The sequence below is a fragment of the Muntiacus reevesi genome, chromosome 4 (assembly GCF_963930625.1).
Source record: "Muntiacus reevesi chromosome 4, mMunRee1.1, whole genome shotgun sequence".
Taxonomy (NCBI): domain Eukaryota; kingdom Metazoa; phylum Chordata; class Mammalia; order Artiodactyla; family Cervidae; genus Muntiacus; species Muntiacus reevesi.
Window position 1 is genome coordinate 119,109,524 of NC_089252.1, and position 23,855 is coordinate 119,133,378.

General features: G+C 38.5%; 1 protein-coding gene across 1 annotated transcript in view; it reads right to left on the reverse strand.

Annotated features, from left to right (window-relative positions):
• TSPAN8 (tetraspanin 8) overlaps positions 1 to 16,968 on the reverse strand; it is a 36,896-nt gene extending 19,928 nt beyond the window's left edge. Inside the window, exons 1-2 of the mRNA XM_065932228.1 lie at positions 16,909 to 16,968; positions 7,213 to 7,275 (exon numbers count right to left, since the gene is read on the reverse strand). Of these exons, the coding sequence (XP_065788300.1) occupies positions 7,213 to 7,275; positions 16,909 to 16,968 (123 nt within the window). The remainder of the gene's footprint in view (positions 1 to 7,212; positions 7,276 to 16,908) is intronic.
• Between the last annotated feature and the right edge of the window lie 6,887 nt (positions 16,969 to 23,855).

Here is a 23,855-nt window from a genome sequence, read left to right on the forward strand (position 1 = left end):
AGGAGCTTACCTTCTATTGAGGTGTTACTTGTCCAATGTTTCCAATTTTATGCCTTTTGAAGCTTTATATTGGATGTTGGATGAAAGAAATGCAATAGGCTTTTCAAACAAAAATTTTTTAAAGTTCAGAAGGATCAGTAGTTTTATCCATGATGTGATCTTTGATTTGTGTAGTTTGTGTTTTATCGGAGAAGGCAATGGCACCCCACTCCAGTACTCTTGCCTGGAAAATCAGATGGACGGGGGAGCCTGGTAGGTTGCAGTCCATGGGGTCACTAAGACTCGGACATGACTGAGTGATTTCACTTTCACTTTTCACTTTTATGCATTGGAGAAGGAAACCGCAGCCCACTCCAGTGTTCTTGCCTGGAGAATCCCAGGGATGGGGGAGCCTGGTGGGCTGCTGTCTATGGGGTTGCACAGAGTAGGACACGACTGAAGTGACTTAGCAGCAGCAGCAGCAGCATATATATGTTTTTATGGTAGTTTAGTTAAATTATAAAGCCTAAGTTCCTCAAACTACTGATAGACTCAACAGTATGAATAAATCTCTAAAACATTATGTTCGGCAAAATGTACCATATTCAAGAGAGTGACTGACGTATAATCCCATTTATATGGCCATCAAGAATAGATAAATCTATGCAACAATAAACAAATGGGATCTCATCAAACTTACAAGCTTGTGCATAGCAAAGGAAACCATAAACAAAACAAAAAGACAACCTACAAAATGGGAGAAAATGTTTGCAAATAATGCGACCTACAAGGGATTAATTTACAAAAGATACAAATAGTTCATGCTATTGTGAGGCGAGCAGAAGTAACGCAGCTTAGATTAGGAGCAGGCCTTCCTACTATCAGGTAGCTTTCGCTTAACAATGACCACTGTTTTCCAATTAGGACCAATTAGCTTTCACCGATGTTTGCCAATTAGGAAATTAGGAATGGGGCGGAAACCCCCAGGAAAGTCCCGCCCGCGCGAAAGTATTGACCAATGAAATTGTTTAACCAATCCACTTCTCGCCCTACAAAATTGTGTAACAGCTTGGGCTCGGGGCTCTCTGACCCGCACCACTGCGTTGGTTGCTGCGGGGAGTCCTGACTCAAGTCAGTAATAAACTTCCCTTCCTGCGAGTTGCATTGTCTCGGAAGCCTTCTCTCTTCCCGCTCGGGGATTCGGACATCGGGCATAACACTATCAACAGCAACAACAATAAAAACAACCCAATCAAAAAATGGGCAGAAGAACTAAATGGGCATTTCTACAAAGACATAAAGAAGGCTAACATGCATGTGAAAAGGTGCTCGATATAGCTAACTATTAAAGAAATGCAAATCAAAACTATAATGAGATATCATCTCATATCATTTAGAATGGCCATCATGAAGTCTACAAAAAAGTGAGGGAGAGGGTGTGGAGAAAAGGGATCCGTCCTACATGGTTGGTGGGATATAAGCTGCTGCAGTCACTATGGGAAACAGTATGGAGGTTCCTCAAAAACAAAAAATAGAGTTGCCATATTACCCAGCAATCCTAGTCCTAGGCATATATCTGGGTAAAACTATAATTCAAAAAAATATGCATCCTTATGTTTAAAGCAATTCACAATAGCCAATACATGGGAACAGCCTAAATGTCCATCAGTGGATGAATGGATAAAGAATATATGCTATATATGCTACTTAAAATAACTAGGACATAGAAGCAACCTAGATGTCCATCAACAGATGAATGGATAAAGAAGTTGTGGTGTATATACAAAATGGAATATTATTCAGCTATAAAAAGGAATGCATCTGAGTCAGTTCTAATGAGATGGATGGACCTAGAGCTTATTATACAGAGTGAAGTAAGTCAGAAAGAGAAAGACAAATATCATTATTAATGCATATAGAGTCAGTCTAGAAAGATGGTACTGATGGTCCTGTTTGCAGGGCAGCAAAGAAGATGCATACATAAAGGACAGACTTTTGGTCACAGTAGAGGAGGGAGAAGGTGGGATGACTGGAGGGAGTAGTAGTGAAACGTATACATCACCACATGTCAAATGTAGAGTCAGTGGGAACTTGCTGTAGGAAGCCCAAAGCCAGCGCTCTGTGATAATCTAGAAGGGTTGGATGGAGAGGGAGGTGGGAGGGAGGTTTAAGAGCGAGGGAGCATATGTATACCTATGGCTGATTCATGCTGAGGTATGGCAGAAATCATCACAATATTGTAAAGTAATTATTCTCAAATTAAAAATAAAATAAAACAAAATTTTTTTAAGATATGCTCTGTGTGTGTATATATATATACACACACACATTCATACAATGCTACACACAAAGACACACACACACATACTCACAACAAGGAATACTACTCAACCATTAAAAAGAATAAAGTAATGCCATTTGCAGTAACATCAAAGAACCCAGAGATTATCAAAGTAAGTGAAGTAAGTCAGAAAGAGAAAGATAAATACCATATCATACAACTTACATGTGGAATCTAAAATATGACACAAATGAACTTTTATGAAACAGACTCACAGACATAGAGAACTGACTTGTGTTTGCCAAGGGGGAGGTGGGGTGGGAGGGAATGGAGTGGGAATTTGAGGTTAACAGATGAAAACTATTATATACAGAATGAATAAACAACAAGGTCCTACTGTATAGCACAAGGAACTGTATTCAATATTCTGTCATAAACCATAATGGAAAAGAATATTTTAAAAGAATGTATATATATGTACAGTATAATCGAATCACTTTTCTGTACAGCAGAAATTAACATAACATTGTAAATCAACTATATTTTGATTTTTAAAAAAATATCCAGATGGGGAACTTAAAAAAGAGTAGGTAAATCCAACCTATGATGATAGAAATCAGAGCAGTGATGGACTTTGAGCAGAGTATCAAGTAAAGAGGGAACAGACTGCAAAGGGATATGAGGAAACTTTCATGAGTTAATAAAAATTCTTTTCATTTTGATTGTAATAGTGATTACAGAGGTCTATACATTTGCCAAAACAAACCAACCATATTTTAAACTAAGAAAATAAGTCTAATTCCTGATATTCCGTATCAAGTCTATCTCGTTCCCAGGAAGTATAGTCTATAGAGTCTTCCAGAAACTCTTTTGTCTGTCTATTTAGAAATGGGATATTGAGGAAAATATCTTAGGTCTCTTTATGATAGGCCGGACTACCAATCCTGCATAAATTGGTTCTTCTCTTCCCCACATCCATAACCTTCATCACTATCATAACACCTAGCCTCAATCTATCTCTTGCTCTACAGATATGACCAGAAGCAAATCACAGTGAAACAATGAAACTCTGTGCCTGCGTTACATATGAGTGCTGCGCACAGCCCATTCATCTCTCAGGAGCTTTATCTACTGGGTTATTTCTAGGCAGACCACTAGTTACTACACTAGTTAAGAGGCTGCCTTCTGGGATCTGCGGCATAGCATGCAGATGTGTGCCTTTAACAGGAAATACGAAGAAACAAACGAACACTACTACTCATGATCTTTACATTTTTAAAGACTTTTAAAATCAATCCATAGCCTAGACAAAGCCTTTGTTTGACAATCAGAAAGAAGGAATGTGCTGAAGATTTAAGCACACTAAAAACAAAATCTATATTCTAGTCAGAGTCTTTATAAATTAGTTTCTTCTAACCATGAATTAGTTTCTAACTTTACTGGGCTCCAGTTTCCCACTTATGAAAGAATTAGGCCAGCCTCTGTGAATACCCAAGGCTTTCTTTGAAATTAAGAGTTGAGGCTTACAGATACTGTTTCAATTTGCATATTTAGAAAGCTTGGTTATGTACTAAAGATTTTTTTTGCCTCTTTTTCAGGCTTTTTTGGTTTCTTTTCTTTTCTTTTTTTTTTTTTTTAGTTGGTTTGCTTGTTAAGATTGGAGCTAAGAAATCAGTTTTGTTAGTAACCAGGCATGGCATCTGAGTGAAGACAGATAACAACCCAAAAAAGCAGCACCAGGAAACCTGGTCTACCCACTCACCATCAAAGGCTGCTTCATGACATTGTAGCCAGTCAGGAAAACCTTAAGGAATCCAAGACAGTTGAAGCTTCACCAGCTGAGTTATCGGTACTTTGGTCAGACAACACAGATATAGAAACAGGAGGTCAGACAGCTACCAGTGAGACGTGAATGGTGTGCTGTTGCCGTTGTTTAGTCATTCAGTTCCGTCTGACTCTTTGCGACTCCACAGACTGTAACCTGCCAGGCTCCTCTGTCCATGGCATTTTCCGGGCAGGAATACTGGAGTGGGTTGCCATTTCCTTCTCCAGGGGATCTTCCCGACCCAGGGATGGAACTCACATCTCTTGAGTTTCCTGCATTGGCAGGCAGGTTCTTTACCACGGAGCCGCCTGGGAGGCCCCTGGATAGTGTGGCCAGCACTTATTTGGCAGGTAATGAAGCACTTCTATGAGACCGATCTGGGCACAGGGACCCACTACCAACGTGGCCAGAAAGCAATGTGCTGGCTACCTGATGCTGTCTCTTTTAAAACCAGCCCAACAAGTGGCTATTCTTATTTAGAAACAAAATGAAAATTTGAGTTCAGGTGTTTGTTTCGGGGACAGATGTGTGTGCATGGTGGCTCAGTCGTGTCCGACTCTTTGCGACCCCATGGACTGTAGCCCACCAAGCTCCTCTGTCCATGCGATTCTCCAGGCAAGAACACTGGAGTGGGTTGCCTTTTCCTTCTACAGGTGATCTTCCTGACCCAGGGATTGAACCTGCATCTCCTGCATTGATTAGCAGGCAGATTCTTACCACTGTTCCACCTGGGAAGCAGTCAGGGCAGAGACAGTAGAGTTTTAAAAGCTGTCTTGGAAGAACACTGTCTCTGTGTGTCTTCGGATGAGGGGGGATTTCTATAGGAAAGGACATGACAGAACCTTGAAGAAGAAGGCTCAGGGTCCTCTTTGGATTATAAGGGATCTCCTAGGATGGCTGCATGTACACTTTGCCTCATGCAGGGCTGAGTTCATCCTGAGGGAGAATGAGGCGTCTCTAGGGGACACTTTAGCACCCATGGCTTTGCTAAAAGATGTGTACAAAGACATCCTATTGTCCTTCTTTTCTGTGTTTGCTCTCAGGTCTCCCCTTCTAAAACTTCTCCTGTTTTTCCACTAGTAAAATTTGGTTCTCTGCACAGTCTTGACTCTTTGTCACTGACTTTGAATAAATATACATCAAGCTGGTTAAAGTTGTCCTGGAATATACTGCCTTTTGTTTAGGGAAAGAGACAGAGTGCAAGAGTCAAAATATAACTCAAGATGATGTCTAGCTCTATTAATTCATTCTTATCCCCAGATTTGGTGTAACACTGTCTCGAGGACAGCTCTTTAATACATTCAATATGTGTGATTTCTGAGACTAAACACCAAGTTTGTTTACCAGAAGGATGGGGGGGTGGGGGGGAAAATACAGCATTTGCATATCTACCAGAAACACAATAAAATTTTAAAATAAAAGACAGGTTGCACACACATCTTAAAAAAGGCCAAAGCACCCTCTAAATCAATGGGTGTTCATGTCTAAGCTTATTTATGAGTTCCCAAGTCAGACATCAGCTTCCCAAAGATTCTGTGCATTTTTGAATACTGTTCTTGGCTCAAATTTCAGAATCCTAGGACACAAAGAAGTCACCATTATATTTATAAGCATAAAACAAAGCCCAGATGGAATCGAATGTTCTCATTACCACAGTTGTCTCCCCCTCAGTGTCCTCACCATGGCGAGGCTCAGGACGAGCACGTGCCTAATCACCACTGTGCTTTTCTGGGTTCTCTAATGTTAGAAAGCAAATTTTAAAGGAAAGGAAAGAAAGGGAAAAGAAAGAAAGAGGGAAGGAGGAAAGAGAAAGAGGGAAAGAAAGAAAGACAAACAGGAGAGAAACAGTGAGAGACAGAGAGGTGAGAAAAAAAAAAAAAAAAGAAAGGTCCAGAAAACCCACCCATTTTAGGAAAAGAATCAGAAGAGATGTCAACTTGCTTTTTCTTTCAACTAGATTATTATGTCTAATAGCATATAATTGCACCATGGTCAAATAAGTTTTAATAGATAAAGCATTACCTGAATTTTTGCTTTAAGAATACCTTAATACTTATTAGATAAGAACCGATATTCCTCTTAAAGAGGAAACTTTACTTGGGCAAACACTTTGAAATGGCCCTAGGAGTAGAAAATGTGAGATTGAACAGTGGCGAGAATCCAGATTACAGAGCACAGGGTAACTGCCCTGCAAGACGTAAGAATCATAATCTCAAGGGTGGAACATCCCTAAGAAGAAGGGAGACAGGAGAAAGGAAGCAGGGAAGTCAGGAAATGGTGCCGGCACCTGTGCTGACTAAAATTGACAGAGCAACCCCACACTCTTTCCACACTGTGACACTGGTACAAACAGAAACCATGTGTATGGAAATCAAAGACTAGATCCAGAATTAACTGTATGAACTAAACTTCCTCCAGACCTGCAGAAATCCTGATAAGTGCTTTGGCAGCCATGGAATGGCATGTGGTGGGAGAAACGGGATCCTGCTAATCTTATCTTGATGTCAGAAAGTGGGACATCACCAGTCAATTGCTGAGTTACATGGCTACGACCAGCCTTTTACTGTTATAAGGGATTACCCTCAATACCAGCTGCCCCAAGTCATTACAACTATCTTTGAATTTTGCTGCCTTTAAAACAGTTTAAAAAAGAAATATAACAGATTCAAGTAATTCTTCTCCAAGAGAACATCTTACCATCTTTCCTTTTGGAGCAACACCTCACCCTGGAAATCAGCCAAATTAATTGTCAATATCTTGTACAAAAATTTCTCTTGGTTAGAGAGGCAAAGCAGTCTATATCCTGCAGATAATTTTAGGCTGCCCTTTAACAAATAACAAAGCAGGCTGATTCTACTTTGGCCCCTTCTCACCTCTGCTGTCAATGCAATCTTCCTGTTTGGGGAATAACAGCTTCTCCATTCTCCAGAAGGACTCATTAATGCCTAATACAGTGCCAGGCATAGAGTGCATAACCTTGATTAATTAATTATAAAGTCATGTAGCACAAATAATTATGTGAAGCAGTTAGGAAAATGCCATAAAAACATTTTATTATTACTATCGTTACTTTCCTCACTATAAGAGAAATAAACTACTTTGTCAGTGGTGTAACATATTTATTTACCTCTTGACCAATTTTCCCTGCTCGTATCGAAATAGCTATGGAAAGGATAATGGCACCACACAGCTGCAGAAAAAAAAGGGGAAAAAAATGTTAGAATGTGCCTAAGATAAACTAAAACTCTAATTCCATACAACCCTAGCCATCTGGTTACAGTGGTTTATCATTACTTCTACCATTATAACCTAAAAGACATAAGTGAGGAATATTCATGTATAGATAATTGCTTGAATGTTCCACTGTAGTTGCAAAGTTTGATAAGAATAATCTGCTTCCCATCCACAGTCATTCATAGGTCTAGGACAAGAAGTCATCTTCACTATGGGGGATAGGAAAGATGGTTTTCCATATTTCAACTCTGTTTTTGCTAGATTTTAGCATGCAAAGCACTACCAGGTGGCTCAGTGGTAAAAAAAATCCAACTGCCAAAGCAGGAAACAGAAGAGATGTGGTTTCAGTCCCTGGGTCGGGAAGATCCCCTGGAGAAGGAACTGATTACCCTCTCCAGTATTCTTGCCTGGAAAATTACATGGACAGGGGAGCTTGGTGGGCTAGAGTCCATGGGGTCACAGAGAGCCAGACATGACTGAGCACACACATGCACACTCACATAACATACAAAAGTTACGTCATAACAATTTTAAGAAAAAATATCCTTCTTGGACCTCTGGGCTTGTCTCTCAGAAGCTGTCTTAGACCGAAAAAGAAGGGTGTAACTGATAATCACCAAAAATTCCTACAAGATTCAAGCCAGATATACAGGCAACAGTAGAACATTTGACAAAATTTGCAGTTAAGCAACAATGGTTTACAACACTGTACCCAAACAAACTCTTAAAAATAAGCTCTTTTAGGTAGTAAAGCTTACCCAGAGAAGAGGAACAATGAGGAACAGTATTTAAAGTCTTAAATTCCTGTAATGACTGTACCAGATTATTTAATTTGGACCAAGGCCAACACATAAAATGTGAAACACATTTTACTTTAGTGTAAGAAAAAACCTTGTCTTTTAGGTTTGGGTTTTTTGTTTTGTTTGTCTATGGTATAGATGTTGTAGCCTTAAAAAAAATCAAAGATCAATTATTAGACAGAGATGTTAAGAACAAGCTTGGTAACCGACAGACACAGCAGTAGACTTTAGAGGAGTTTCCAGACTATTCTGGCCTCAGGGTGCTCTGACAGAGAAATGTCTAAGTCCTCCAAACCCTGTGACCTAGTAGCATCATTGTTTTCATGAATGCTTGGGCCGTACGTTCCAAACCGCCAAAGAGCTGTTTCACTTAATGGCTTCTCATTACATTTGGTGTGGAAGCAGACCCAGGGCTTTGTGAAAGCAATAGTAAGTGCAACGAGTGGCTAAACCTATGCTTCCTAATAGATCTCAAAAATCATCTAGATTCAAACATTTCATTTCAATAAAGAAACTGGAATCTCCCAAGAGATAACTGTTGCATGGCAAAAATCTAGCACCACTCCAAATTTAGCCCTGCCCTTACTTCAAAACAACAAACACAATGGAAAACCAAAGCTTTCTACTAAAGAACTCTTTGCCAAAGCCCCAAATAACCTATACAAGTTAATTATCTTATAGGTGTGCACACGCACACACTGTAAAACACAAAACATTGAGAAAACAGCTTTAGAGTCTGAAAACCCTTCTTACTTCTTTTCCTTCTTTCTGCTAAATCCTAATTTCATTTGCAGATGAAGACCAATGCTCATTTTAGTGGTTCTTGTTAATAAATAAATCTGTAAGAATTTATGTCAAATGATAATGAGACCCTCTGGGATTTTTAGTAATTTTATAACAGTTGGATTTTTGTTTGTTATTTCAATTTGTTGACTGATATTTTTCTTTCTTTCTCTTTTTCTCCCTTTAACAGGTAGATTTACATTAATGGTCTTAATAGTCACTCTGACTTTTAGCTTTAACTGAAAATAACATTAATTATATGATAGTTATTATGATTATATTTACTTGACTTTTTAATGAAATTATGCATGAGAAAATTTTAAGAACTGTGTCATAATTTATTAATTAAATTAATTAAATTTAACTTTTATATCAAGAACAATCAGCCTAGAGTCATGATTGATACTAACTTGTTTTACCCCAATTATTATAACACTGATCTTCAGGTTCTTAGAGCCCTTTCTCCAGTTGACTTTAAGAATTCACTCTGGATCTTTTTATAATGTCTTAAATAATTTGGAGTATGAATTAAAAAATAAGCATCCAGGTCTGTCCTCCTGTCTGTTATTAAGGTTGTAAAAGGAAATGAAGTGATATGTTGGGCCCCCAGGTCCCTGAAGTGGACACTGCAGGACTTACTAGGCCTTCTTCACCCACCTCACCCTCCTTTTTGGTTTCTCTCTGAAGAAATTCATTTTTGTTGCCACTCAGCTCTCCTGAGACATCTTTCTTTTTATGAAATTAGGATGCAGTTGGTCTGAACCAGCATTCTAAGAAATTAGGTAATTGACACTTGCTTACGAGTATGCTATGGACTGAGTTATGTGCCCCCTAACTTTCTATGTTGAAACCCTAATCCCCAATGTGACTATATTTGGGGTATGTACCCAAAGTGGAGTGAACACCTCCCTCTAGCCCCACAGATTCCTTGTCCCATGAGGTTGGAAAAGGATAAGAGTAGGGCTAAAATACTATCACCTCAGATTCCAGTATTTTTAAATTAAAAAGCAATTTGATTGCTGGAGTTGGAAAAACAGCATTAATTGAATTATTATTGTGTGTCAGTCCTTAGTCACAAACTTTCATAAAGTAGATTAGTTAATCTTCACCACTGATCCTACCACATAAAATTACCATCATTGAACAAGTGCAGAGACTGAGGCAAAGAAAACTCAAGGAATATAGGTCTTTACAATTGTTGCTGTTACACAAGATATCTCATCTAGAGATTGTAGGTCCCACCACTATGCTGATGGGAAGAAAAAGGGCTTTTCAGGGAAGTTAGAAACATATAACTGAAATCCATAACTACAGAAAGACGTCAATATCAGGAAAACAGACCACAAAGCAATGTTGATTCAAGATTTGCATCTCAGTCTGTTAGTTTCTTCAAAATCTACTTTCTTTCCATTCTTCTAATTTATGATAGAAGAATTTCTGCCTTACCATAATTCTTGCCATCTTATTTCTTCTTCTGTTTCAAAATCCAACATTAAAATTTACTTCTCACTATGCAGAGTGGTTTCATATCTCTATCTCATAAAAATGCCTATATGACAATGGTTGAAATATCTGTTTCTTAAACATTTATTCAGCATTATTCTGAGTTCCTTGTATATATGAACCCATCCAAACTTCACAACAACCCGTGAAGTTAAAACTATTACTATTCCCATTTTATGATAAGGAATTGTAAAGCTCAGAGAGGTTAAACAATTTCCCCAGAGTCACACAACTGGTGATGAAAAAATTGAGACTCAACTCTTGACCTCTGGGCTCCAGGACCTTTGTCATTGTTATAGTTCCAAGCTAACTACATAGTGGTAGGCAACCATTATATTTTCAAAGTTCACATGTTTTCGTCATGGTCAAGTTTCAACTTGGGGGACTTCATCAATCAGAATGAAATATAATCGCGCCTTATTTTTCAGGGATCTCATCTCATGGTTATGTCTACTCTGCTTTGTTGTTGTTTAGTTACTAGTCATGACCGACTCTTTGCGACCCTGTGGCCTATAGCCCACCAGGTTCCTCTGTCTATGGGATTTCCCAGGCAAGAATACTGGAGTGGGTTACCATTTCCTTTTCCAGGAGATCGTCCCAATGCAAGGATCGAACCTGCATCTCCTGCGTTGGCAGGCAGATTCTTTCCCACTGAGCTACCAAAAGCCCCTACTCTGCTTTAACTGTTTTAATGGCTCTCAGCACATCCAATCTACAGGCCCAGGTACCATAAAAAAAATGCAACAATGACATTGAAATGTTGGTTTCTGAACTCTCTCAATTCCTGACATCCTTTTGCTCTCTTCAAGACTTTTCATGTGTCAACTTCCTTCAGTTGCTAACACATTTGGTTTTACAACCTGGCTCCTCCTTCTCACCTTCCCCCATTTGGGTTTAGTAAAGTTACTTCACTCTGCTTTCTTTCATGAAAAGCCAGCCTTTATACAATCTTTGCCTCTGGCAATAATTTCACCGTATCTGTGTGCTGCAGGCCCTGTGTTCCATGCTTCTCCTCATTATCATTGCTTAGTCACTAAGTCGTGTCCAACTCTTTTGTGACCTTGTGGACTGCAACCTGCCAGATTTCTTCTGCACCAGACCCATAAGATACTCCAAGCATCCAAAACACTCCTAAGCCAGACTTATCTAAGAGGACCATAAGAAAATGTGGGCCGTTTATCTGTTTCAACACAAGACTCAGAGAAATAGGTTTTATACCTATGATTTACATATTCTCTACCATACCTCTCATTCACTCTAATTTGCATCAAACTCTAGCATGAGTGATTAAAAATGATTTTTACTTTCACTTATTTTTCTTCAATTACATATTCTAACCAGTAGAAATCACTGCCTACTTACATGACTTATCTCAAGTTCTCTTACAAAAGAAAGTGGTGTGTTAGCTTAAATGACCATATGCATATCTTGGAGTTATTTCAACATCTGGCCCTGCTTTACAAAGGCTTAGCTTAGCGAAAGTTACACCAGAAAGAATGCATTTGAAAACACAAGGTCATGGATATCTACAAGAAAACCACATCAGTGGGACTGTAAAATATTCGCTTTAGTAAACATTAGAAATGTGACAAATTGCTAATTTCCTATGAAGGATTGTAAAACTCCAGCTGAGAACTCTGGGTTGGGAGTCCAGGGAAGAATAGAATAGGGATAGTTCCCTAACCTCACAGACTCCTCCTGCTCTAACTTTTGGAAGAAAATATTGATGTCCCCTGTTGGCTGACAAGTTATTATCAGCCTTTATGACTGTTGGGAAGATCCCCTGAGGAAGGGAAAGTCTACCCACTCCAGTATTCTGGCCTGAAGAATTCCATGTACTATAGTCCATGGGGTGGCAAAGAGTTGGGCATGACTTTCACTTTCACTTTTCATGACTGTTGCTCTTCCTCAAGATACCTAAAGATTGTAAATCCCACCACTATGCTGATGGGAAGAACAAGGCCTTTTAAGGGAAGTTAGAAACATCTAACTTAAATTCACACCATCAGAAAGACTTGATTATCAGGAAAGCAGAGATAGAGGTAACCATAAAATAATCACAGGTTTCCAGAAAAGCAGTGACAATGTTCGGGTACAGCATATACAGATGTCTACAGCTCACCTTGTACGCTCATCTTAAATTTATAATTCTGAAACTGTAACATATCCGTTTCCTAGACTGTCTTTTTCATTTCAGTTTAAAATTCAGATTTCTTTCAAATTCCTGATAAGCAATTTAATGAAACACTGATCTCTATGTATTTACGCTCGTCATCAAAATTTTGTATGCTGTTTTTATACAACAGGGATATATTTTGACTATAAAATTTTGACTTTATAATTTGAGGATTGCTACTAGTTTGAAGACTCTGAGACATGTTATTAAAATAGAAGCATATTTATTAGCATATGTCTACTTCAGTTTGTTTAAATGGCCCATATATATTGTGTATCATAAAAAGACAGTGGTTGCAGCTTTTTAAAAACAGGTATCAGGACTTCTTGGAGAAATAGCCGATTCCAGGTCTGGGGCAGGAAACAAGAAAGTGAGCCTGGAACATCTTATCATCCTAAATAGTGAAGAAGCTATCAAAGATATTACGGTCATGTAGAAAGGACTCAGGAGCCAAACTGAAGATGCTCCCATTGCCAAAAACGGAATAAATTACACATCAGTGAGGATAAGAATGGTGATAGTATTTAACTCTATTATTTTTAAGGATATTTAAAAAGCTACTTGCTTATTACTGCTGTATGATACCAGAAAATTAACTCATCATTTTGAAATCTGTTGAGTAAAGTGTAAAAACATTTATGCTGCCTTTTTTAAAAAATAAAAACTGGACACTAATGTTAACCAATTAGTAAATGCTAAATCTCTCCTTGTTGAAACTATTCCAGCTAATCAATGAAGGGAATAATAGATATAGGATATGACCATTCTGAGACGCTTAATGAACTGACAGGTTTAGGTTCTTAAGCACCAATAGCTACTAACATCACAAAAAGTGAGATGGTCAGACAGTATATACCTTTTGATGAAAGAACAAAATATCACTTATAAATTAGTTATCCCCTATATACCCCAAATAATAACCTGAGTCTTATCAAATTGCCAAATGCAACTACTAAGTTAGAGATAATATAGAAGACAAGGGAACACATTAAACTATATCATGGATATGCAAAGAGCAAAATCCAGATCATGGAAAATATAAGACAAACCAAACATGCAACTATATAAAATTTCTGGGAGAGGAGTGGGGAGATGAACCTAGATGGAGAACCTAAAGATGAAAACTGACATAAAAGATATATCAACCCATCACAGTGTTTGGACTTTGTATTCAGATTCAAAGAGGAACATTTGTGAGGAATTGGACATTTGAATCTTGAATAGATATTTGATAAGCAATTTTAAAACTCTTATGAATTTAGTGTGATGGTTGAAATTTTTTAAAAAGAGAATTCTTTATCTTTTAGAGATATACATTAAAGTATTTACAGATGAAATGGTGTATCCAGGATTTGCTTCAAAATAATATGTGGAGGGGAAAGTACATGAGAATATCAAGGGGCAAAGGCTGGCCATGGTTTCATGGCTCTTGGGCTTGGCTGATGGGATTGATTACCCTTTTCTATTTTGTGAATGTTTGAGGTTCTCCATAATAAAAACTTAAAAGCAAAGCCAGCTGAACTACATAGGCATTTCTTTGTTTATATTCTATTCTCAATATTTAATCAATTTTAAAAATTTCAAAGGGAGGAAATTGATCAGAACAAACTTCTAAAATCTGGCATATATTCATGTGCCTCGTTTAATATTTGCAAAAGCAGCCCATTTTTCTAAAGAAAAGAGGAAGCACAAAGAACAAAACTTCTTTATTCTATTTTATTTATCTATATTCTCTCTTATTTACTTTACCAATATATCACTTGTACTCATTACGACTACTGACACTGAAAGTCATTCTGGGCAGTAAGACTGTACGCCTCTACTTAAATTTAATTAAGAATATCATTATTTTAATAGGAAATAGAAATTTACCAACATGTAGATACCAGCTACCTATTTACCAGGTGAAAAAAAAAACAACAGAACTTTCTTCTGCTTATACTGTATAAGTCATTTTTTAATAACAGTACACAAAACAATTATTTGATTTAAGCATTTTGGGCTTTTTCTACTGACTTCAGTCAGTTAGTTCAGTCGCTCAGTCATATCCAACTCTTTGCGACCCCATGGATCACAGCACGCCAGGCCTCCCTGTCCATCACCAACTCCCGGAGTATATTCAAACTCATGTCCATTGAGTCGGTGATGCCATCCAGCCGTCTCATCCTTTGTTGGCCCCTTCTCCTCCTGCCCCCAATCCCTCCCAGCATCAGGGTCTTTTCCAATGAGTTAACTCTTCACATGAGGTGGCCAAAATATTGGAGTTTCAGCTTCAGCATCAGTCCTTCCAATGAACACCCAGGACTGATCTCCTTTAGGATGGACTGGTTGGATCTCCTTGCAGTCCAAGGGACTCTCAAGAGTCTTCTCCAACACCACAGTTCAAAAGCATCAATTCTTTGGTGCTCAGCTTTCTTCATAGTCCAACTCTCACATCCATACATACATGACCACTGGAAAAACCATAGCCTTGACTAGGCGGACCTTTAGTGGCAAAGTAATGTCTCTGCTTTTTAATATGCTATCTAGGTTGGTCATAACTTTCCTTCCAAGGAGTAAACATCTTTTAATTTCATGGCTGCAATCATCATCTGCAGTGATTTTGGAGTCCCCCAAAATAAAGTCTGAAACTGTTTCCACTGTTTCCCGATCTATTCCCCATGAACTGATGGGACCAGATGCCATGATCTTAGTTTTCTGAATGTTGAGCTTTAAGCCAGCTTTTTCACTCTTCTCTTTCACTTTTATCAAGAGGCTTTTTAGTTCCTCTTCACTTTCTGCCATAAGGGTGGTGTCATCTGCATATCTGAGGTTATTGATATTTCTCCTGGAAATCTTGATTCCAGCTTGTGCTTCATCTAGCCCAGCATTTCTCACAATGTACTCTGCATATAAGTTAAATAAGCAGGGTGACAATATACAGCCTTGACGTACTTCTTTTCCTATTTGGAACCAGTCTGTTGTTCTATGTCCAGTTCTAACTGCTGCTTCCTGACCTGCATATAGGTTTCTCAAGAGGCAAGTCAGGTGGTCTGGTATGCCCATCTCTTTCAGAATTTTCCACAGTTTATTGTGATCTACACAATCAAAGGCTTTGGCCTAGTCAATAAAACAGAAATAGATGTTTTTCTGGAACTCTTGCTTTTTAGATGATCCAGCGGATGTTGGCAATTTGATCTCTGGTTCCTCTGCCTTTTCTAAAACCAGCTTGAACAAAGGAAGTTCATGGTTCACATATTGCTGAAGTTTGGCTTGGAGAATTTTGAGCATTACTTTCCTAGTATGTGAGATGAGTGTAATTGTGTGGTAGTTTGAGCATTCTTTGGGATTGGAATGCAAACTGACCTTTTCCAGTCTTGTGGCCACTGCTGAGTTTTCCAAATTTGCTGGCATATTGAGTGTAGCACTTTCACAGCATCATCTTTCAGGATTTGAAATAGCTCAACTGGAATTCCATCACCTCCACTAACTTTGTTCATAGTGATGCTTTCTAAGGCCCACTTGACTTCACATTCCAGGATGTCTGGCTCTAGGTGAGTGATCACACCATTGTGAAGATTAAACAATCTTAATGGCACCATTTATATTAAAATGACAACATCAGTTTTCCAACATCCCAATCCATACCTCATTTTTCCATTTTTCAATGTTAGATGCTGCTTATCAATCTGTTATTTCTTATGTCAGTAGACTTTCAAGAGAAATGTAAGAGTTGGCTAAAACACAAACTTTATTGATTAAAAGATGAGGTGATAATACATCAAAATACTAGCTTTAAATTTCTGATTCAAAAGTAGTGAGGTAGATTAATTTTTCCATGAATAAATAATTTTATTGTTTCTCTCTCAAGTTTAGAATGACCATTGTTTCTTCTTTGGACCTTTGAAAATGATCCTCTTCTGATGTCTTTACACTCTACCATTCACCTGTTTCAACCCCAGGTGTAAAGGTTAGAATTATGGAATTGGGCTCCAGGTGGAATCAGATCAGATTTTTCACTGAGTCAAACTGAGGACGACTGTGTGATGTACAACTAAGAACTGTCCTTTAGTTAAGGGATATTTTTTCCTCTGTGATTGTTTTATAACAATATCAAAACATTTATGAAATGTTTATCCCCACAGAACCTGAAGTGCACTTTTTGGGGTCATTGTTTCATTTTCAATTACTGAAATAACCAAAGAAAGAACAAACATGTTCAAACAAGTAAATGGAAAATATATTCTCCTCCTCCTCATATTTCTCTAGTGCAGTCTGTTCTCATTTATGCTATTTGTATCAAGATCCTGTTTCTTGCATAAAATTGACAATTACAAGAAAAACTTACCCAGAACACAAAGTTGAAGATAAACATAGAACATTTTATACAGACGTTTACACCTGCCATGTTGGAAAAGGATCAGGAATCCTGATTCTGTGAGTTTAACTCTTTCTTGTAGGATTGTTCTGTGATGGCTCTGGAGTAATTTGCCTGCAGAGATTTCTGCACTCACAGCTTCAGAGCAAAAATAGAAAGCAAAGAAGTGGAGAGGGGAGAGTGATAATCTGGTTATTAAAGTGGATAAAAAAAATTAACCCACACATTTAAATATCACAAGGATTATCTCTAGGCAGGTGTGTTCTTTTGCTTACATGGCTCCTGGGGTATTGGGTCAGAATATTTATGATCCTTTCTCCAAAACTGCCTCCCCTAAAGTAACTGCTAGGATAAGGGAGAGGGGCTGGAGCAGGGACAGAAGGGCACGGCCATGCCACAACGCTGCTGGGTTCAGACAACACAGACTGACTTCCCCTGCCCCTACTTTCGCTACCACGAAAGCAGGTCGTTTTGCCCTGAGATAAAGGGACATTGTGTCACCTCATTTTTGCACTGCCTTTTCTCAAGGGTACAAAACTTGTTTTCGATGCAACAAAATGCATTTAGAAATCTGCAAAGTCTTCAGGCTTAGCTACAGCAATCCTTTATCCTTAACCCCAGAAGAGTGAGAACAACTGTTACTTAGACCTCCCTTCCAAATCTTCAAAATTTAATTCAAAACAATTCCATGAAGCTGCCTTAAATGCATTGCTGCTAAGGGAAATGGGGGGGGGGGGGTGGTGGTGGAGAGAAGCGGCCCTGTCCATCCTAAGACTGTTCAGCTTTTGAATTTTTCTTTACGAAGTAAAATGGAAAAAGTTCTCTGACTGTCACTACTGTGGTCATTTTCCAACGTGTAGCCATTCTGATAGCTCAGTTGGTTTTAAAGGTGGGCACTATACTTCTCTTCCTCTGGAAAACCGTATCTAACAACACTTCTCTCAACTAACTCAGTTTCTGTATACCCTGGTCCTCTTGAACAGAAAACTGAGAGTAAGAAGGTAATCATAGTTCAGTGATCATAGATTGTACAATTTGTTTCCAGTACAATATAAAAGGCAGCTGTCACATGTAAAGGCAAAATTGCCTGCCCTAATCAGGGAGGTGTAGACTGCTTTTGTGTAAATAGTTTGGGTCATGCTAATTTCCACATCCTGCTTTTAAACGGGAGTTCTTTTTCCCCCCAGTCAAAGAACTCTATACTTCAAAAGATTGTTGGGGAAAATTATTCTTTTAAATCTTTGTGAAGTTCTACACATTAAGCAAGCATGGACTTCTTAAAATTTTGATGAGCTAAAAGAATATTTTTCTAATTTTTCAATGGCATACAAAGATGCCTTTGAAAAATCACATTCCCTAAATATCAAATCTTTAATGTAATAGTGGCAATAATATTTGGAGTTAAGGCCAAATTTAGGGTTACTTAAAAAAATAACGAGGGCTTCCCAGGTGTGCCAGTAGTAAAGAATCTGCCTGCCAGTGCCGGAGATGCAAGAGATGTGGGTTCAATCCCTGGGTTGGGAAGATCCCCTGGAGGAGGAAATAGCAACCCACTTCAGTGTTTTTGCCTGAGAAATCCCATGGACAGAGGAGCCTGGTGGGCTACAGTCCATGAGGTTACATAGAGTAGGACATGACTGAGCAACTGAGAACTCACACACAAAAATGTTGGCTTAACATTCAAATGATCATGAAATTATTGGTGTCCTGAGCTGTTTTCTCCTAGAAAATAAAAATAATTTCACAAACTTCTACTGAGATAATAATGTATACAGAACTATCCACGGCTGAAAGAAGAGAGTTGTTGACTGAATGAAAAACAAATGGATTTATAGTCCTAGAAATGATTATCTATCATTTCAAGGTAAAATCAAAAGAAATGTATAGATTAAAATGCTGTTTTTTTGACAAGAATGTATTGAGAGTACCTATCAAATTTCGGTTTGAAATAGATTTTTCAATAGATGTTGAATCTCCTTTAATATGTATGTATATATATATATATATATATATATATATATATAGTCTTTGGTTAAATTGCTACTGAACCCTGAAACAAAAAGAAAATTTATGAGTGTGTGTTTTTGGAAAATTACTCTGTGTAATAGAATCCTCAGTCCAATACAAAATCTATATGAAATAACTCACTGTTTCTGTCTTAGTACATTTGATAATCACCATTTGCCCAGGTCAAATGGTACACAGTCATTTTGTATTCCTCTTTTTTGCCTCATATCCAAACATTTCCCATAGTCTGTTGCACTCCTAAATTGCCTTCAAACCTGCTTCTTACTTCTCATCCTTTGCCACTGTCATTCAACTTTTTATCATCTCTTACTTGAGACATTTCAATAAAATCGTAATTTGTTTTCCTATCAGTCTCATCTCTCTCCTATCTGTCTTAGCATGCCAGAATTTTTTCTCTTGTCTTTCCATAATTCCCTTTGTAAAATACTTATTGCCATGTACTTTCCCTGATTAAAAACCATTCTAAGGATGGCTTCCTGTTACCTACGGGATACATTTCAGACTTCACAGAATGAGACTTAAAACATCTCCCAGAACTTTCTCCTGCTCCTCTCTCCCTAGGTAACCTCCACTCTTAGACTCCATAACCTCAGAATTATTTCACAGACCTAGAATATACCTGGGGATGTTATGCCTCTGTGTATGTTGTTCCTTCTGCCTGGAATATTCTTTTCTACCTCCTCTACTTGCTGAGGGCTTCCCTGATGGCTCAGATAGTAAAGAATCTGCCTGCAATGCAGGAGATTCAGGTTGGGTCCCTGCATCAGGAAGATCACCTGGAGGAGGGCATGGCAACCCACTCCAGTATTCTTGCCTGAGAATCCCCATGGACAGAGGAGACTAGTGGGCTACAGTCCATGGGGGTCACAAGAGAGTCAGACATGACTGAAGCAACAGCATGCAGCAAGCCCTATTCGGTGAGTTATTGCAACCACCTCTTAGTGCTCAGCTCAAATGGCATCTCACCTATGGAAATCTCTTCTTTATCCACTGCCCCTACTCTGGGAAGACCTCCTTGCTTCTCAGTTGTTATGCTACTAAAATTTAAACAAGTCTTTAGTCTAAAATCACTATCCTTTATAACACTGATTTTTATGCATGAAAGGCCAATATCCTGACTTATTTATCTCTATGCCCACAGTAACTAGCATGGAAAATAAAGGGATGTGTGATTAAAGCCAAGACTTCTAGAAAGTTCAACTGGGACTCCTTCATAAATTTCAAAGGAACTACCAAGATGCTTCCTCTCCTCACAATAAAAGTCAGTTACCAAGTAAATTATTTCCTTTATTTCAGGACTTGTCAGCATCTCAACTTGCTAATGTTCAAGTAGGTGATAAAGTGTGTGTGTGGGGGGGGTGGGCGGGTATGTGGGGGTGTGTGTAGGTGTGCTCAGTTGCTCAGTTGTGTCCCACTCTTTTCAACCCCCTTCTCTGTCCATGGGATTTTTCCCAGGCAAGAATACTGACACGGGTTGCTGTTCTCTTCTCCAGGGGATCTTCCCGACCCAGGGATTGAACCCATGTCTCCTCCATCTCCTGCACTGGTAGGTGGATTCGTTACCACTAAGCCACCTGGGAAGCCCCACTAAGTATACACATAGCAATTCCCAAATGAATGTGACCTCAGAACATATTTTTGAAAGACATATACGTGGATCTATGTAGAAACAACGATCTAGATAAATCCTCACATGAGAAAAGGGAATCTCAGAAAGACTGAGTAGCCCAAGCTCACAAAACTGGCAGAGCTCTTTCTGGAAGTGAGACCTCATGATGATCAGATCAGTATTCTGTCCACTTGCATAAACCGTCCCTTGGGTTACATAGAGTGATTGTGAGTCAGTTAGCGCCTTCGATCTGGAGAAACTGTCATATAACACAGTTAACGGTGACAAGCAGTGGGTGCGGGAGGGGTGGGAGGGTCACTAGTAACTCTCAGACCCAGTGAAAGGCCAGGTCTGAAAGGAGAATCAATGAAGAGTGGGATATCACAAGAAACGACAGCTGTAGGGCAGAAGGAAAAGTCTCAGTAAATTTAGATAAAGTTCTCCTAACGCTCTAATCATGTCAATTATTATCTCACACAGTGACTGCATAGAGTAAAGCAGGATGAGGACTGAAATCTGAATAATCATGAAGACTCTCCACAAAGCAGTTGTATTAAACTAGGTTTTCATAGCATTATGGGAACCCTGGCACAGAAAAAAGAGAGATTCCCTGTGTTCAAAGCAGAGGAAAGGGCATGAGTAGAACAGTCAGATACCCTATACAGCATTTCCTCTAGGTCATCAGGCAAATTAGGCCTACATTTGGGATGTAAACCAGAAAACAGACATTGACAAGAGGTCCATAATTTTATCACTATGTTTCCTCTACAACATATGCCTAATAATTCATTCAACCAATGTTTTGAATGTCTTCTATGTCCCATGCATGATACTAAGAGCTGGAAGCACTGCAGCTTACTAAAAAAGATAAAAATCCCTGCCTTCATGGAAGATTATATAGATATATGTGTGTATATATAGATACACATATACACACATATATATGTATATAATCTAGTACTATATATATTATATATGTAAGTATATATATTAATATATATACTGAGTAACTAGATATTTTGAGTAACTAGATATTTTGGTAACAATAGTTTAAAAAGAAAGTTTTTTCCTCATTATGATGTGAGCAAAAACAGATGCTCTTTGTTATTATTTTTAAAAATAAGTTAGCATATTCAGATAACTTACTATTTAGTCATTCTTTCAGCAAATATCTGTTGAATACCCACTATATTCAGAGCTCTGGGGGGTGGCACTAAACACAGAAACGTTCCGATCTCTTGGATTTTAGACCACCAGAGAGGAAGACAACTTCCTCTTTATATTTTGCTCCAAAAATCTAGTTAATCAATACATCTGTCAGTGGAAAGTGTGAAAGCGTTAGTTGCTCAGTCATATCTGATTCTTTGGGACCCCATGAATTGTAGCCCACCAGGCTCCTCTGTCCATGGGATTTTCCAGGCAAAAATACTGGAGCAGGTTGCCATTTCTACTCCACAGAATCTTTGCAACTCGGTGATCGAACCTGGGTTTCCTGCATTCTTGGCAGATTCTTTATCATCTGAGCCATCAGGGAAGTCCCTGTCAGTGGAGTGGGTACTGAAAAACCAAGCCATGTGTCGTAGAGAAGAGATTACATTATTTTTTTCATCTTATACAGCCTCCCATTATCACCATCACTCTATACTACAGGGTCATATTTGACATTGTGAATATTCAGGTCATTTTTCAAAGGCTGATAACAGTAGCAAGAAGAAAAATGCTGAATTTTCTCTTCCTTATGACTGTGCTTAGATGTGAATGTGCAAGTGCATGCGGTGATGAGGTCACGCATTCTAAAAAGAGTGAAGAGAAAGTTTTGGTACTCTTTAGCACTTCATTTGAAAAACCTTTTTTCTTATTTTTGGAAAATCGAGGTTGCTCATTTATGGGTTTTACGATCGCTTTTATAGGAGCAGAAGCTTGGCTCTTGGCCTCCGATCTGATTCCAGCATTCTAGAGACCAGCATTCCTCTTATGCTTTCATTTGAACACAGTGGTCTCTGCTTCCTATCCTGTGAGCTTATGGATCCTGGCTCATAAAAACATTCTGCATATTCTCACCAGGAACAAGAAGCATCTGGAGTGAGAATGATCCCTCTTCTTTGTAGGACCTTCTGAAACCACCATATCTACTTGCAGTATTAGTTCTAGCTCAAAAAAAAAATGTGAGTGAAACTGTCATTGTGAAGTAGCAATATGGTTTATGAAGAATGGGTACTAATATTCTTCCTCTTTTATGGGTATTTTTATTCTCAAATATTCTGGATTTTCACCTGGACATAAAATTAATAACCAATAAAGGTCACATAAAGAAAAATATGAAAGTATGTATTAGAATACAGACTTTGGATCACCAAAATCTATTGTGTTTTTAAGTAAAGATTGAAGCAAAATGGTACAGTAATTAAAAATCTGTTTTCTGACCATGATGGATTAGAGATGCCTATGATTTCTTTTTCACAGAGGATGAGATGATTGGATAGCATCACCAACTCAATGGACGTGAGTTTGGGCAAACTCCAGGAGATAGTGAAGGACAGGGAAGCCTGGCGTGCTACAGTCTGTGGGGTCGCAAAGAGGTGGACATGACTTAGCAACTGAACAACAACAACAACAATGAATTCTTATTAATCCTCACTGCAGTGTTTTTATTCCTTTTATATTTGTAAAAATTACAGCACATTGAGAAAAAGGCCAGCTACTGGGTGGGCTTGGGGTCTGGTTCTTGGCCTGGCAGCTCCCTAAATTCAGCTTTGCCAGCCTTTTGTTAAGTGATCTGCTTCTTAGAGCAGATTCCCTTTAAATTATCTCACAGGAGTCAGAATGTCAATTTCTTTTTAGTTTTTCGATTGTTGAGTTTTTTTTTTTTTTAATTAGTTGGAGGCTAATTACTTCACAACATTTCAGTGGGTTTTGTCACACATTGATATGAATCAGCCATAGAGTTACACATATTCCCCATCCCGATCCCCCCTCCCACCTCCCTCTCCACCCGATTCCTCTGGGTCTTCCCAGTGAGAATGTCAATTTCTTAGTTTATCATAAGAATTATCCCCCATCAAGCCATCTAGCAAGAGATACAGGATGATCATAAAATCCTCTCCCATAAAGAAACAGCCTTACAGATACAGAGAACAAACTGGTAGTTACCAGTGGGAAGAGGGAAGGAGAAGGGGCAGTGTAGGGGTAGGGGACCAAGTGGAAACTACCAGACATAAAATAAATCAGCTGCAAGGATATGTGTACAGTGTAAAAATATAGCCAATGGTTTGTAAAGACT